Source organism: Lipophrys pholis, assembly GCF_963383615.2.
Source record: "Lipophrys pholis genome assembly, chromosome: 20".
Taxonomy (NCBI): Eukaryota; Metazoa; Chordata; class Actinopteri; order Blenniiformes; family Blenniidae; genus Lipophrys; species Lipophrys pholis.
In genome coordinates, this window is record NC_137648.1 from 8,984,132 (window position 1) to 9,000,854 (window position 16,723).

General features: G+C 40.7%; 2 protein-coding genes across 2 annotated transcripts; one reads left to right on the forward strand and one right to left on the reverse strand.

Moving 5' to 3' along the window:
• The first annotated feature begins 420 nt into the window (after nucleotides 1-420).
• LOC308125553 (uncharacterized protein) lies at nucleotides 421-9,418 on the forward strand. The gene is made up of 6 exons (XM_080489412.1): nucleotides 421-649; nucleotides 3,185-3,310; nucleotides 4,255-4,341; nucleotides 4,810-4,929; nucleotides 6,283-6,443; nucleotides 8,284-9,418. The coding sequence occupies exons 1-5, from the start codon at nucleotides 647-649 to the stop codon at nucleotides 6,433-6,435; spliced, it is 489 nt and encodes a 162-aa protein (XP_080345538.1). The 5' UTR covers nucleotides 421-646; the 3' UTR covers nucleotides 6,436-6,443; nucleotides 8,284-9,418.
• On the reverse strand, nucleotides 7,506-14,711 carry zc2hc1a (zinc finger, C2HC-type containing 1A). Its single transcript, XM_080489411.1, has 10 exons — nucleotides 14,510-14,711; nucleotides 13,841-13,911; nucleotides 12,881-12,997; nucleotides 12,255-12,281; nucleotides 11,002-11,143; nucleotides 10,475-10,617; nucleotides 9,934-10,039; nucleotides 9,760-9,835; nucleotides 8,797-8,901; nucleotides 7,506-8,449 (listed from the first exon to the last, which is right to left on the reverse strand). Exons 1-10 carry the CDS (start codon nucleotides 14,523-14,525, stop codon nucleotides 8,314-8,316), a joined length of 939 nt encoding a protein of 312 aa, XP_080345537.1. The 5' UTR covers nucleotides 14,526-14,711; the 3' UTR covers nucleotides 7,506-8,313.
• Nucleotides 14,712-16,723: the final 2,012 nt, after the last annotated feature.

The following is a 16,723-nucleotide window of genomic DNA, read 5'->3' on the forward strand; positions in this document are numbered from 1 at the left end:
TGACATTATGTGTTAGAGAGTAGAATTCTCATACACAGAGAATGACTGAATGACTGAATGAATGAATGAGAAGGTGTTAAAGGTGGGGGTTTGTGTGGAGAAGCATGACATTTGACCCTGTGTTGCTACTGGTCTGCTTTAAGCAGAAGCAGCTCATGGTCCTCCTGTGAGTTTCTTTTGTTCCAATCAAACATCCAGCCCATTCTCTTGCTGCACGGCCCCACGGCTGCGTGGAATTCCAGGGAAACAGGCTCGCCACATGTGCTCGCCACTGCTGTGCTTTCACACAGTCAGGCGTAAAAACACAGCTCATCTCCATCCATCACAACAAACTGAGACGTTGTTATGGATTAGTCAGCTCGGTGGGCGAACCCTAACTTTTAGCACGTTGGTGCATCAGGCAGTGAAGTGAAACCTGGCAGTGAGGACGGAAGTCAGGTCACATGCCGTGGTTCGAGAGCGTGAGGCAAAAGAACCGGAGCTCATTCCTGCGCTCCAAGGCCACGGAAATGGTGAGGGGAGGACTGCGCGCGTTTCCTCACTGTAAAGCCCACACCAACTAAGCATCTGCGCAGCAATGGGGGACTCACCCGATAGTGCCTGTTTCCAGCTTTAGCCCTCGGTGAACATAATTGAAGAATGACCAATGGTGAGTAAATGACGCGCAACTTGCGTGGATCCATTCAAGTGGCCCCGAAAGTGGTGACACACTGAATTAAGCCACACTTTTATCAACCAAAACCTGTGCGTATAGTAACCATGTGTGTGTGGTAGATTTAAAGAAACGACAGGCAACAAAAACTGCAGTGCGTGTGTGATATAAAGTGTAAACTTACCAGGAGACTGAACTGCGCGTCTGCCTCCGCCGAGCGACTGACTGGCTGCGTCTCTGTGCCAGACTGAAAGGAGCTTCCAACCGGGGGGAATTCCGTGTTATTAACTTCCCTGCCCGTAAGAAGGAAACTGAAAAAGCTCGAGGATTTACAGGAATTGGCCACCCGTTTACAGGAATTGGCGGAGCCGCTGGACTGATTCCCAGGAAGGTTGTTTTTTTTTTTAAAGCGCAGTTCATGTGAAAAGCAGAGAGAACGAATCATGCATTCTGTCTACAAGACTTTACAGTAAACACTGGGCTGCAGTACATGTGGATTCAAGAAAAAAAAAAAAAAAGGATAAAGAAAGTCACTTTTTCAGTGTTGGTTTAAAATTGCAGTTGTTTGCTAAAGTTGTTGATGGGATATTTTGAGGTCTGATACAAAAGCCGGGGAGGTTTTCACTGATCACACAACGCGTTGTAAAGCATGAATCAGTATTTTTCATGGTAAATCATCTCCTTATCATATCAGTATTGTGCAGATCCCAGAGGTTCTGCTTTGTAAAGAGTCTAAATAAATGTTTCAAAATAGAAACCATAAGCGATTTTTTCCTGCTCGTACTCTCTTAACATTTCTGACTCCAATCATGAAGTATTTTGCGAACGTGAAGACACTGATTGTATTCCATTTAGTCATTCTACCGTGAATCACACCTGCCTACTTTTTCACGAGACTATAGCATCGTGAGTAGACGTGGGTGGCTTCACGGTGCTTCTATAACTCGGTTAATGAAAATGAAATTGCACTTTAATTCAAGGTCCTTTTCCTATTATACAATGTGGTTATGTAATCCGAAAGCACTAATAAAAAAACAATAACCTGAATACTGTCAACTTCATCACATTCATAATGTTACACGTATTTGATTCCATTCACATGAATTCTCAGTCAGTTTATCACATTTCGAAACTAAAAGGTCCGGCCAAGTTCGACCGCTCACATCCTCAAAAATAATTTCCTTATTTTTCAGAAAACACTATGCCCTCTTGGAGCATAAAGGTTTTGGAGTGAGTTTATTTATGACGAAAGATCTAGATCATAGTGCATCGAGTTACCATCCGTGATAGCCTTCATATATACAACTACACCATTGAACACATTTTTACAACTTTATCTTTACATAAAATAAAATCTGGTGAAAAATGCATTTTGTGTTACTACATTTCATGACATCTCGTGTACAAGAGAGTTCATTGATTGTTTTAAATCACTCTTCCTAATGATAAGAAAAAGTTTAAATTGACACACTATAGACATTTTTCACATTTAATACACTGATGCATACCTTTGATTATACATACATTGCCTGGATTCTTTAACACCAAAAGAGCTTAATCTATACAGATACCAATCTGACAGATGGATGGAAAATATCCAGCTGGCTCTGAAGAGTATAACCATATGTACACTTATCCTTGCATGTATGCTCTGCATTATTATTGCCAGACTCATTATTGTTGTGAGCTAAAATTGCCAAATTGCAGAAACTGTTGTGAGAAGGTGGACGTAGGCAAAACGAGGCAGGAACAAAGCTGGCTGTTTTGGACACACACACACACACAGTAACCATATTTACAATTTGAGCTGTTTCACAGGACCCGCCCCAGTTCTTTCATTCTTTACTTAGTATTAAAGAAATGCCAAAGGCTGATTTGAGATTATGATTATTATTTATTAAACAGCCACATGGTCCATTTTGAACGCTATGAACTATCGCAGGAGTTCAGTCACGTCCAGAACCTGTGTGTGTGTGTGTGTGTGTGTGTGTGTGTGTGTGTGTGTGTGTGTGTGTGTGTGTGTGTGTGTGTGTGTGTGTGTGTGTGTGTGTGTGTGTGTGTGTGTGTGTGTGTGTGTGTGTGTGTGTGTGTGTGTGTGTGTGTGTGTGTGTGTGTGTGTGTGTGCCTGGTTCTGCAAAGGTTTCTTCCTGTTAAAAGGGAGTTTTTCCACGTCGCCCATGTTTTGCTTAAGTTGGGTTTTTTTCTTTTAAGCCTTGAAGTGCCTGTGTTGTTTTTGTCATTGCGATTTCTTCCCACAGTGCAGGGACATGCATTTGCGGTTAATTTGCCATAGTAAGATTTACTGTAAGTGTGTGTGAGTGTTGCTCCTTCTCCCTGCAATGTACTGAAGTGGCAACCTTAGCCAGGATGTACTCTGCCTTCGCTCATAGTTAACAGTCTGGAATTGGCTCAGGCCCCCTGACCTCATGTTGGATAAAGCGATATAAAAGATGAATGAATGGACTGCATGTTGATAGAGTTTGTGCTATTCGGCTGACCTCTCCACCCCTCTCTCCACTGTGTCCCTCACAGACTCTTCTCTGCAGCAGTGTCCTTGCTCTTCTGCTTCTACCTCTATCTCTGTCCTGTAACAGTAAAAGGCTCCCTCAAGAAGTCAGACGAGATTACGAACTCGTGAAGATTGATCTGCGCAACTCAGTAAGTAAGACAAATATTATGTTCCTCACTTTTTTTAACCTTTTCTGAGCAAAGGGGCAATAAGTAGTCCATCCATAAATAAAAAAGCATTTGAGCATAACAATGTTAAAATATGGATTGACTGTATAAATTGGGGACATTTTTTAAGCGTCATCTCAGATACAAATGAACCGATTAACAGCCTACGACAGTTACAGTACATAGTTCTCATATGAAATCCAATAACCATGGTGACGGTGAAAACACTGTAAAGGGAAGCAGACAAGTTGGAACACAACTGTAGTGATGCTGGAGGTGTTCCCTAATATTAGGTATCAGATATTAAGCATTATGCAGGTTGGATGGTCTTGTCTTGTTTAGTATCCAGTACAAGTTTAGTATGCAGTACTATTCCAAATAGCACTATTTGGACAATCAGACAATCCCCCTCACTGTCCACTTTTAAAACTAATCTTAAAACCCACTTCTATTCCTTGGCTTTTAACCATGTTTGAGACTCTGTCCCTGGTTTTATTGTTGCCAATCTATTGTTTGTTTATTGTATTTCACTGTTTTTACTCTTTACTGTACTTTTTTATTTTGTCTTTTATTGTAAAGCACTTTGGCCTCAGCCACAACTGTTTTAAAGTGCTGTATAAATAAAGCTGACTTGACTTGACTTGACTATTAGTAATGGTGCTATTTGGAATAGTACAAACAGCCATAAGAGGCAGCAAAATCAAAATTAGGAGATAAAGAAAATAGTTTCACTGTGAATCCTTGATTGGATTTTCACAATGAAGTGAGCTGCTGGGAAGTGCCAAATAGAAGAAGAATGTTCTTTTGCCCGAATTGAATAATACTTTATTCATACTACAGAAAGTACTTCTCAATCCAATTTGTGCCGCTTAAAAAACAGTGGTACTAAAACTCTCACCCACCTTCGTCTTTCTCATTCACCTAAGAATCAAAGTGTCACCACCTTGCTGCAAAACTCACCCTGCCCAGTTCTGAGATACAAGTTACGACGCTGCGCCTCAAAGAACAACACAGTGAGTATTATTAATTATTCAGTGCATCATCTGAAATATCTCTAGTGGCCACAAAAGCAGAGATCCCATCTCAACTATTCATTTGCTTTCTACATACACTGCCGTGTCTCCTCAGCTCCTTAATAAATGAACAGATTACAGACCCTCTGAGGGGCTAATGGAAATGAGCTGTTCCAACAAGGTCAATGCCACAGTTCAGTTGTTTGAATTGATGATTAATTAAGAGTCGGGGTTATGGAGAAAAACCATCACAGGAAAGGAACGAGTTACAGCAGCAGGGAGTGTTCACCTCATCAACCTGTAGGCAATTGTTTTCCACATAGCCAGATGTTTGCATTCCTGTCAGAGAGCAAAGGTGACTCTTGCTTCAATGAGCATTTTTACATGGATCTTAGTTTTTGTGGTCACCAGGTGTACACACCCTCCTACTGAAATGCTTTAAAGGACTCCTGTGTTTCTGTTCTGTAGGATTTTGTGAGCACCCTGCACATACTAACCTGCAAAATGAAGCATTTAAAGCTTTCCCACACGGATAGGCTGACTAAATCTGTCCTATACTCGATACGTTGCCCTTGTCTCGAAAAACCGGTAAGTCTTAGCAAGTTCCCCAGCATGTTTCTTTTGCTAGTTTGTTTATTAAAATTTGCAAGGGGCTGCAGCATAGTTTCACATTCTCTGCACAACTTTATAGCGTATTGAATTGATACCCTGTGGTGTTTTTGTAACTCGGTAATGGGTGAGTCACAGGTTACAGAGCAAGTTGGCTGTGAGAGTGTATTCCTTCTTATTTGAGAATTTCAGGCCAGAAAAGTTCACAGCAATCGGTGAATTATCGCGATCACTGTACCTGTTCATGCCGAAGGTCCTCGGTGGAGTCGAGGTCTGGACTCTATGCAGGCTGCTTCCGTTCTTCCACTCATCCAAGCATGTCTTTATGGACCTTGTCGTCTGCTGGAGGAGAGTCACACTTGTACAGAAAAGAGCCGTCGAACAAAGTTTGAAAAGTAGCATTGTCCAAAACTGTTTTGCATGATTTCACTCACCTGCAGCGAAGGGTCTGATTGAATCACCTGAATTCAAAAATTGACAGGTGTGCCCAAACTTCTTTTGTCCATATCGTGTAGGAACGCTCTTCAGGACAGCAGTTATGTCCTCACAACACCTGACTGAGCAAAACGTGTCAACGAAATGTATGTTCAACCCCAAGAAAGCACAGGGAGAATATAGAAACTCTCCTGAAAGAAACAATAGTCTTCTTTACAAAACACAAATCCCACTTTGACAACACCAAACCACACAAAGTAAGTTGCACTCTTCAGCCCTTTTTGAAAGGCAGGATCAGCGTTAGATCTGATGATTCAATGTCATCGTTAGAGTCTGAGTCATTCAGTAAACCAGGGCCTCGTCAGAGACTCACCGATCGAACTGCCCCCATGTCCTGTTCAGTCGGTTTAAGCAGCCGTTTCAGATGACTCTTTACTCCTTAATTAGAATTTTGACACACACGTCACTTAACTACAGTACATGTTTTCAAAAATGGCTGCATGCGTGAAAAGGTCACGCCAAACTAAGAGGAGATGAACCTTTCAGAGCTGCATGTCTTCAGCTGGGGAGGATTAAAGTCACACCAGGCTGCATTTTAACATCTGACAGTTACCTCGGTCTTATACATGAGATATGGATTATAGTGTATTCTGATTATAATCAGGGTTTGTGGGGGGGGGGGGGGGGGGACTGGACTCTGATTTGTCACAGTCAGACTGAGAAGTGAGTCATTTCGTTATAAATTCATAATAAAGACGCTGAGTGTGAGTCAGCAGTATGTGCCACGACATTGCCAATTTTCCTCGTGCTAAACTGATGTTAATATGAAGCGAATTGGTGATTACTGTATATTAATTAGGTTATTCTAAATTGTTGTTTTTTTTTTAAATTGCCTAGACAAAAGGAGCCACCGCCAGAAGAAGACGGAGGGCGACTGGGGAGAGGCAAATCCAGAGACTGACAAAAATACTTTGCAAAGCCAAGGCCTTCTTGAAACACATGACTGAATGCTACGAGATGCTGAACACTCAGGGATCAATGGCCACCTGAGACCGAGTGTGAGCAGAAGGGACTTGTTCAATTCTTCTGTACTTTGCAGGATTATGCAAGAAGAAGCTTCCACATCATTTAAGCTTTCCCGCCAGAAACTGTGATATCTCTCTCATTGTTTTGGGTGTTGCATGATTACCAAACTTTCCGACATTTCCAGGCTACACAAGAAGAAGCTATTAATCAGAGAGAAAATAACTGGGTTTTTTTTGTTGTTTTTTTCACCCCAGTCCATCATACTTTACGCAAAACAGTGTCGGACCAGTTCAAAATAAGCTGATGAATGTTCATGGCACAACGAAGCCTAATTGTTTTAAAAGTGTGTTCAAAAAGGGAAACATTGTGGGAGAATAGTTTACCATGTGCAGCTATATAGGATTTCTCCAAGCCGTCAAGCTTTTAAAACATGCTGTTGACGGTTACCGTACTTGCGGTACGCTATGACAGCTAAGCATGAACAAGCAGGAAATACTAAGGTGCTCAAATAGTTTTTACTTTCACTTTTCAAATTACCGGCCCCGACACATCCTTGTTATCCCAGGCATCTAAAAGGTGCCGTTTCTGACTGTGGGGTTGTTTTAGGCAGTGTGACAAATCATTTGTTCTCTCCTGAATAGCCCCGGAGTTCATCAATCATCAAGCCTGATGGAAATATTAAAAGCATATTTTGCCACGGTTGGCTGGAATTCAGCAAACAAGAGACTTTTCGACTCTGGGATACAGCTGAAAATGTTTCCTGTTACATTCAGTTGGTGCCGTGATTAATGGACCCTGCATGGTTCAAACGTATCAGAAATGTACTGTAGCAGAGTTACTCGATACTCAACATTTATTGTTTTCACATGACAAATATATTGTGTATATATATATATATATATATATATAGCATGGAAAAAAAAGTAAAATCAAGTTTGCAGCCTTCACTCCTTTACTGCAAGTTATCACATAGCTGTTTTCTGTATGCAACGTCTCGTGCAAATATATTTATATGCACACTGAGTGCATGTGTTTTTAACTGAATGGCCCATGTACCAGCACTCTGCAGTAAAAACTAGATCACAGATATCTTTATAGTTTCAGTCAAGTTTATTGATGATGGATATACATGGCTTTAAGTGCATGACCAGCTGTCTCCGGGTTAGCAACCGTTATCAGAACAGGAACACACAAGCATCCAAATCTGTTTAAACATTTTGTGTCACGCGTTGTAAATACAAGTATGCCTCTTGGAGTAAAAACAAGACCTTTTCTGAAGCTAATATTGTAATCCACTGAATACTGAGGAAAACATAACTACCGCAGCACATCCAGGTGCATTTGTTTTTTTATATACCAGTAACTCAAAATAAGAACATTCTGTGGTTTCACACAAGAGTTGAAGTCATTGTTTATTCAGTAGAACAACAAATGGGAATATGAAAATAAATAACTAATCTTACTGAATGAAATAAGCTAGAGTAAAAGGACAGAGCAAATTGCTACAATTGTCTACGAGGGTACTGTGATGCATTTATCTCGAAAGAGACTTTAAAAGGAGCACCGACTAGATATTTAGCATCGAGACTGGTCCCTCATAAAACAGCGGACAGGAGACATTTAAGCCCATATCTTCCCCTCAAAAACAAACATTACTTTCTTCAGTAGTCAATCATATTGCACTTCAACGGGAGCAGAATCTGTCAGAGGGGAAGGGGAGGCTAATCGGTTTAAGGAATGCAAATCAGATCAAGGTGGGCTGGGGATTGAAATGCAGAGCTTTACCACTCACCTCTAATTCACCATTCCAAGATTTTTCTGTTTGTCCTGTCTCACATTATCTAAACCATTTTTTTTTTTTTACCCTTTTAGCTTTGCGTACACGCCGTCCTCGGACCCCCATCAAATGCACATCCTCTTGATTCCACACTCGCAGCAGAATTTAGCATATTCAACAGGGTACTTGGTCCCGCAAGCGTGGCAGAACTTGCTCTTCACCTCACCGTTGCCGACGTCATTTCCTCCGTCGACATTGTTCCTTCAAAAAGAATGAAGACGAGTACAAAACAATGAATAGTCAATAGTGACAAATGACTTAATTTCAAACATTTGGAAATTAATGAAAAATAAAGACAGGAGGTCCATTTTCAATACAGGTTTTAAAGAAGGAAGTTTTCCTTCTAACTTATGTCTACTAGCTGAAAATCAACTCTGTGAAGTTAATGCTAAATGATAAGTGGTTTTCATTTGTATGGAGGGTTTTTAGACTTAAAAAAACAAAACAATAAAATAAAATCGGAGTTGGAAGCTGTAATTTCCAAAGGTGCGAAGCATCAGTTGACCACAAGGGGTCAGGAGAGTTTAAGACTTTCTGTGACTGTTCACCTCGGTATGTAGGCGTCCACTTTCTTCTTGTTTTGTCCTATTCCAGACGGGGTGTTTCTCGCAGGGCCGTAGCCAGAGCTCACTACTCGGGTCTTATTTCCCATGCTGAGAGAGAAATGAGAGAAAACAAAGAGAGAACAGTGATACGGCCGTGTAACTTGAACTGTGTTTGCGCTGGCACAGAACTATAAATTGCACTTTGATACTCACCTGCCTTGTTGTGAAACACATTGGTGCAGCATTAATGCTTATGCCAGTAAAACATATAAAAATAATCACCAACAAGCACGGCATAAATGTTCTAATTTTAGTGTAGTAAATTTTTCAATCTTCAGTCCAGAGTCTCCTGAAGGTAGAAAACACCCGCCTTAGAACCGGGGAGACCTGTCCTTTCAGGCTGTGGAATGACTTGCCCCTGTCCCTCCCCACGCTCGACTCCACACAACACTTAGAAACGTTTTTATTTAGAAAAGCTTTTGTTTGATAGATTTTCCACTTTTGTTACGTAGTTTATGAAATTATTTGTATCATTGTTGTTTTAATGCTCCATTTTTATGTACAGCACTTTGTGATTTTTATCTGTGAAAAGCGCTTTATAAATAAACTTTACTTACTTCAGTGTAAATGTGGTTAGTGCAGTTATTTAGTCTCATATCAGTACCATCATCATGCACATGAAGCAAAAAGTAAATATGAAGAATGTGAATATTAACGAAAGGAAAAAAAACTCTTAGATTCTCATTCTGTTGCTGCTGATTTAATGTGGCATGAATACTTCTCATATCTATAAATCCTGTTTAGAAAACTATGGAGATTTTCAGCCAAATACGAGTCATCGCATGGTTAAGCATGAAGTTATATTGGGGAAAAAAATAAAAACGGGCAGAATCTTTCACTCATCAAATAGCATGAAAGGTATAAGTAGTGGTGTGTGTGGGGGTGTGTGTGTGCACACGCACAAACCCTGAGGGTGGACTTGTGAGCCCGGAGGGATTACTCTTCACCAACCCTGCTGAGGAGGTCTTGCCAGAGGGGATTCCTTGAATGAAAGACAAAAGATGGGAGGAAACATGAAGTCAGACAGATGCGTGAATCACTGTGAAGCACATTAAACCCCAATGGGAGCCGTCGTCTCACCACTGGGCTGTCCCAGGCCTGATCTCTGTGGTAAGCGAGAGGATGCTGAAGGAATGGTGGACACAGCAGGAGGGTTGGCCTTCTTCATCGGAGTGGAGGCCTTGTACTAAAGCCAGAGGAAGCAAAACAATAAAAAGTATGGAGTTTAACTTGAAATATTTTGCGTTGTGCATTTCTGCATATGTGATGTTAAAAACAGACCGAGCTCCACATATTCATTACAGATCTAAAGAATAAGTCTCATTCAGGAACCAAAATGAAATAATGATAATAATAATGGTAATTATAATAGAAAAGCAGAGGTCCTATTCAAAATGGGTTCGGCTGCTGAATTACCAAATGAACCGTCTGCTAATGCTATGTGAGTCTTATTATCTATAATAAGTGTTGTGAATTCCCACTCGGAGTCATTAAAATTACTGCAGTTTGGGGCAAACAAATCTGTGTGAACATGTACTCATGGGCTCATAAACTACTTCAAACAACTAAATTATTAAGTGCCCATTCCAATGTGTTTTGTTGAGAGAACGATAGTTTGTACCTGTCCTCGACCAGCCGGCTTCTTGGGTTCCACCGCCTTACCCTTGTTTGGCATTCGAGCCGCCTGCTCCTGGCAGAACTTAATGTGTCGGTCGGCTGCGCTCTGGTTGAACCTCCGCTGACACCAAGGACACTGGATATAATCTAAAGGCAAAGCGGGAAGCGGGAAAGACCCCGAAGTTTCAGTAAATCTGTGACCTTGACAAATCTTTCACACGTGCAAAAGTATTTTTTGTTTGAAGACATAGGGTTGCATGCCGAAGTGTCCTTGGGCAAGACACTGAACCCCAAAACTGCCCCCTGTTGCAGTGACAGCGCCTTGCACGGCTGCAGCCTCCAATGGTGTGCGAATGGGTGGATGTGATGAGCTTATGTAAAGCACTTTGGGGCTGTTGTCAGCTAAAAAGCGCGATATAAGTTATTCCATTTACAATGTTGACCAACATCAAATGGTTGATTTACCAGCACAGTTACTGAATATGAGCCGCGTGACCTTTAATTCAACTCCTAAAGTAAGTTATGGACTACCTGGGTCATAAGTCGGAGGTGGAGGTGGGGGTAACGGCCCCCCTTCCTTAATGACCTGAGTTATGTTCTTGGCAGCTCGGATGGTAGCGATGAAGTCTTCATGTTTCTTGCGCCAGTTGGAAGGCTTCTTCGGAGGCTCCGCCTGGCAGGACGACACCACAGAACAACGCCCCGTTACCCCGGCTTGCACTTTCTCAAGTTCTCTAACTGTAGGACCACAGAAGGATGCTCAAACCCAAAATGGACCAAATGTTTTACTGCCAATTTCAAATGGTGACAGGTTCTCACGTCAGCATGGAAAACCACAAAAAAAAAAAAAAAAAAAAAAAACTGAATCCTTAGTTAAAATGACTGCCAACTCTCATGTTCTGCCCTCCTAGGACAAAAAAGGACGGCATGAGTCATCTAAAGCTGACGATTACTGACAGAAGTAGTTCACTGAACTGGTTCTGTGGCAACATGATTCCGACAATACTATCTATGTGGCCTTGAACAAAAAAGAAACTGGCCTCGCATAACACCTGGAGGGTAGTCCTGTTCATATCATAAAGCTATGGATAAGGTTATTACACTAGAAAGATAGTCCGTGTGTAGCAGTTTGTTCAATACATGTATGGCCAGCAATGCCCTTATTTTCTGATCTGCAATTAAATATCAAGAATGGACAAGCGACATGTGTCGGACCCCATACCGCACAAATAAATCTGTTTGTATGGTAGGGGGCTTAACGTGACGTGTTTGTTCATTCCTGTGACTTTAAAGCAGATCAGATTGTGTGACAACTTTATTTACCAAACTTTGAAATGTAAAAATGGAGCAGCCCACAGATTCTAAGATGGCATAAATAGACAGCCAAAGCGAACTCTGGGCAGACCTTGGGAATTAATGTCTGTGATAAAAAAAAAAAAATCCATGATCAACTTCTATAGCTTTAAGATAAGTTTTCAAATAGTGATTTCAATCTAAAGCAGGTAGATTATTGCAACAGCCAAGCCAGAAAACACTACGGTACTTAGAAAGGAAAGTGAAATATGATCAGTTAAAGAAGTAAGGAAAAAAAAAAAGGCTTGGGTTTAGAGACTAATATCACTGGAGTGATATGATACACCTCTAGACTAGCCAAAAGAGGAAAAAAGAGGAAATTCAGTATTTATGAAGCCAAGGACAGCAAGGAAAAGCTTCCTGGGCACCAATAGATTATCTAAACATCACGTATATGGAAAGGACAAACAAGAGCAGACAAATCAACTTACTTTCTGAGCAGCAGCTGAACTTTGTGACTGAAATACAATTGAAAGTGGTTTACATTTGATAAATAGACTTTCAACACAAAGAACTGGGTATCCTACAGGGAACAATAAAGATTTCAAATGAGCTGTTCACTACAGTAAAAGATTTCAATGCTGCACATATATTAAGGATCAATAATGTTCTGATTTCTGTTGATCGAAATGTAATTTTTTGAGTTTTAATAAGATGCACTGTAAACAAGGGTGCATGTCTAGCGGTGTACTGGTCTGGTAAATAACTCTCAAGTCTCTGTTGAACGTTTCTATTTATCAATGCACTGTGCAAAACATTAATGACATCAATTGTAGTATATACATACATATATGTATATATAAATTTAAATTCTTATTTATTTAGATGATTTGAGATAAGAAAGCACTAATCTAGGAATTAGCCAAAAAGGACCTCTATATAGTAATGTTGTGTAAACAAGAATCTTATGAAAACCACATTTTTAGGAAGCTGTAAAATTTTGACAAAATGAGGACGCTTTCAGACGGACTCCAAACATTTTTTTTTTTCATCCTCTGAACCTTCCTGGGATTTTCCGCCCGCAGACATCCGTCCTGCAGCGCCAGTGAATTCTTACCTTTGGTTTGATGGGTTTAAGTGTGGAGATTTCCGTTCCTTCAGCTCTCTGTCTGCTGGAGTCAAAAACCTTTCTCCTTTTAGCCGCAGACTTCTGACAGATTTTAGAATGTTTCGCCTGTGAGAAGAAATATTCAGAGAGAATACTGTAAAATCAAGAATTTGTCTTTGTGTTTTCTTCTAAGGCTTGTATCCTGCTCCTTTTTTTTTTTTTTAAGTGCTTCAGGTTTCAATCACAGTTCAATCTAACCCTTCGTTTGTGTTTATTGCACATGTTCTTTTGGAGGTGGCAAAACTTTCATATAAAAGTGAGAAGATAAAAATCACAAATGAAACGACAAACTTGCACTTGAAACAGAAGCAGATTATTATAGGACCACATCCCCATCACAAAGAAACAGTAAATCTAGCTATTTCCGTTATAGAGGATGACAACAAATATAGTAGTGATAAATAGATAACACCATTTCTCCAAAAGATACAGATATACATATTTGCAAGACATCTAAGCAACACTTATGGTGCCTTAAATACAACAACTGGATTTTGTTTCAATGGGTACAGACTGTATAACAGAGCAGTCTATAGTTCCTTAGTTTTGACTTTTAAATACAAACGTGCCACCTCTCAGAGCAGTTCTAAAGCCTGGATTTGAAATCACAAGTAACTCTACACATATAGATTTAGAATCATAGCTTCGCCGGGTAAAAAGAGTATTTTTTGGGAATAAAGAACCCTTCACACAGGCCTGTGGGCTATTATAACCCAAACAGCTGACATTCTGTCAGCTGATACGAATGGAGAAATGTGTTATTCAGCAAACACAGTGTGTCTCCAAGAAAGATTGGAACAGATCCACTTCTCCTTTCACATTGCTGTATTCTCATTTTTTTAAATCACAATGTGCTTATTTTGTATTGTTGTCAATGAATAGTAGAAATAAAAGATGAGTTCTTTTTACCAGGACTTTCGGTAAAAAGCATCTTTGGCAGGTGTTACATTGAATCAGGTCCTCAGCAGGAGGAGCTTCATCTGCAAAAATAACAAAATATATAGTTATCTAGTGACTGTGTAAAACAGAGAATAACAGTGGGATTGATTGTGCGCAAATACAACTGCTTTCCTGAAATAGAAGTGAAAAAGCAATTACATTCCGAGCCAGGCTTTCATTATTATAATTTTTTTTAGACTCCTGTAGGCACAACATTCAGACAAACTGCCCCTGGTATGGACACTCAGTATGATACTGTGTATGTGGATCAGTCGTTCATATCCATTAACCATGACAAGATGCCAGTTGACCATAGGAAGTAAAACTAGGACAAGAAATGGGCGTCATGGCGTTTGTGTCACGAAGGCAGCGTTGAAAGTTTATAACGTCGCTCATTCATTAAAGACACACAAGTCAGCAGCATGCTAGCACAGGATAGCTCCTGCAGCTTGGGATCACACCCATTCAGGCAGTGAGCGGTAAGCTTCATCTTTGGCCCTGCCGTTAACCCAAACAAACGGCTCGCGATCAAAAGCCGGCCAACCGCCGGCAGCGGGGTTATCTTGGGAAGATAAAACCCGAAATGTTGCCTGGTAGACCGTGCTACACAACAAACAACAGGGCTTTAATTTCGCTCACCTTCAAATTCTTCCATCGTTAGGTTATCCCTTGCCTGATGCTGCTGCTCTTGTTGTTAAAAAAAGAAAGGAGGAGTAGCCAGAGGAGACGAGAGGGTTCCCTCATCATCACTTCCGGGTTCGTTTAACAGGAGAAAACTAGAGAGGTACCGATGTGCGAACAAAGAGCGCCGCCATTTCTCTCTTGACATCGGAAGTCGCGTGATTTTTATACATAAAGCATGTTGGGGGTTTTTAATTTTTAGATTGGTGAAGGTTTTAAAAAGGTACAGGCTGAAGAATTAAAAAAAATGTCCATTGGGAAAACAAACTATAGAAAAATTAAAATATTTTAAAAAGGTTTATATTTTTAAAAAGTACAACACAGCAAGAATGTCTTTAAAAAAAAGTTGCACATTTTAAAACTATTGGTTTGACAGAATCCGAAGCAAGTCAAAAAAATGCAAACGTTTCTCTGCATACTTCAAGGCAGTGTCTCCTCGAGACGGCAGGTGGGGCGTGGGAGGACACCTTTGTTGTCATGGTTACAGTGTTGTTATCAAATATTATGTATTCCGCTGTCTTGGGTGGTTCAAATATCACTCAGTATGGTTTAAAAAGAGTATGTCTTCTTGTTATGGACAACAATCAACATTTTTACCAGGGTAACTCTTATGTTGATCGAAAAAGTATTATTTACATGAATCTTAAATTAAACATATTACAAACCTATTTTCACAATATCTTTTTGTGTAATGCCCTTTGCCAAAAACTTTGTTTAGGGTCAAGCCTCATTTAGAGATGACTGTCATCCTCACTCCAACACAATGACTCCCCTTTGTGTGTGCTCCCTCGCTGCCTTTGTTAGTTCAAATGGCCGAGAAAAGTACTTGCCCAGAGCAAACACTAAGTGGATCCCAGTTCCCCCCATACTGAGAACGTGTGTCGTCTGAATGGACTAATTCATAGCCAGATGTTATGAGACCACAGAACGTGCGTTTATTTGAATGGCTACATCTGTACTCATCACAACAAGATTGCTGTTTTCAGCCTGAGTCTCCTCTTTGTCACTATCGTACACACACACACACACACACACACACACACACACACACACACACACACACACACACACACACACACACACACACACACACACACACACACACACACACATAACTAAGCTAATCTACTCACAGGATGTCCAGTCTCAGACTCTACCACAAGATGGTGTAATAAGACATTGGTGTATTGAGTCAAAATCTTTTGGGGAAAAAGAACCTGACACCAGATGTAGCTGTAAAGACATAAATCCCTTGGACTCTCTAAACAGAACTGACAAAACTCAGAAATCTCAAATGACTGGACACTGCAGAGACTCACTTCAACCACTCAGCACACTAGGGTTGCATCATTTGACAGAAGTCACAAGTCTCCTCAGTCAAAGAAGCAGCTCTGACCCTTTCTGAAGAAGTCATCAGTCCAGGTTTGTAGTCAGTGGACACTGTCAGTGGATATTTGTGGTGTTCTACCACGTCAACACTGGATGTGAACTGGGGGTCACCTGAACCTTGCCTCTCCTAAAATCCACAACCAACTTTTTAGTGTTCTTCCTCCTGCTGTGCTTCAGTTCACACCATGTCACAAAGTGTATCCCCCACCACTTTGTTTTCAAACCTCATCACCCTGATAGCTCACGTCGAGTGTTGCTGACCTCTGTCTGACACATGCTGCTGAAGAAGTAGATTGGTCTCGAGGGTGCCTCCTCCCGCATTGCCATCAGTTCGCCACCCAGTAGAATTTCCCTGATTGTTTTAAAGGCACTTAAAAAGTAAAAAAAAAACTTGAACATCACTGTGTTGGCCAGCTTGTTCATATTAACATGTTTGACTCTAATCTGAATCTCGTAGGCAACCTGAAGGGGATCTAAGTGTGGCTCTAAACTGCTCTAGGACAAGCACCTGCAAAGTCTTCATTATGTGCAATGTGAGCTCCACCCATCAACTGAAGTAGTCCCGATAATAATCAGTTTTACTCAAGGTAGAAAAAGCTTCTTTTTATTTTTTGAATTGGAAAGTAAAGTATAGACATTCAAAAAACACCCTAACACTCACTATCACACGTACACCAAATACACAGTGAAATATATTTTCTGTATGTAGCCTCTCCTCGGGGAGCAAATTGGAGCTGCAGTGAAGCATTTGGGGGTCGTCGGCCTTGCTCAGGGATTCATACC

Coding starts and splice junctions, on each gene's coding strand:
- zc2hc1a (XM_080489411.1), bottom strand. Junction 12,282..12,880: donor TTAAACCCATCAAACCAAAG/GTAAGAATTCAC, acceptor ATTGTATTTCAG/TCACAAAGTTCAGCTGCTGC. Junction 10,040..10,474: donor AGCCGGCTGGTCGAGGACAG/GTACAAACTATC, acceptor CTCTGGCTTTAG/TACAAGGCCTCCACTCCGAT.
- LOC308125553 (XM_080489412.1), top strand. Junction 4,342..4,809: donor GCGCCTCAAAGAACAACACA/GTGAGTATTATT, acceptor TCTGTTCTGTAG/GATTTTGTGAGCACCCTGCA. Junction 4,930..6,282: donor GCCCTTGTCTCGAAAAACCG/GTAAGTCTTAGC, acceptor TAAATTGCCTAG/ACAAAAGGAGCCACCGCCAG.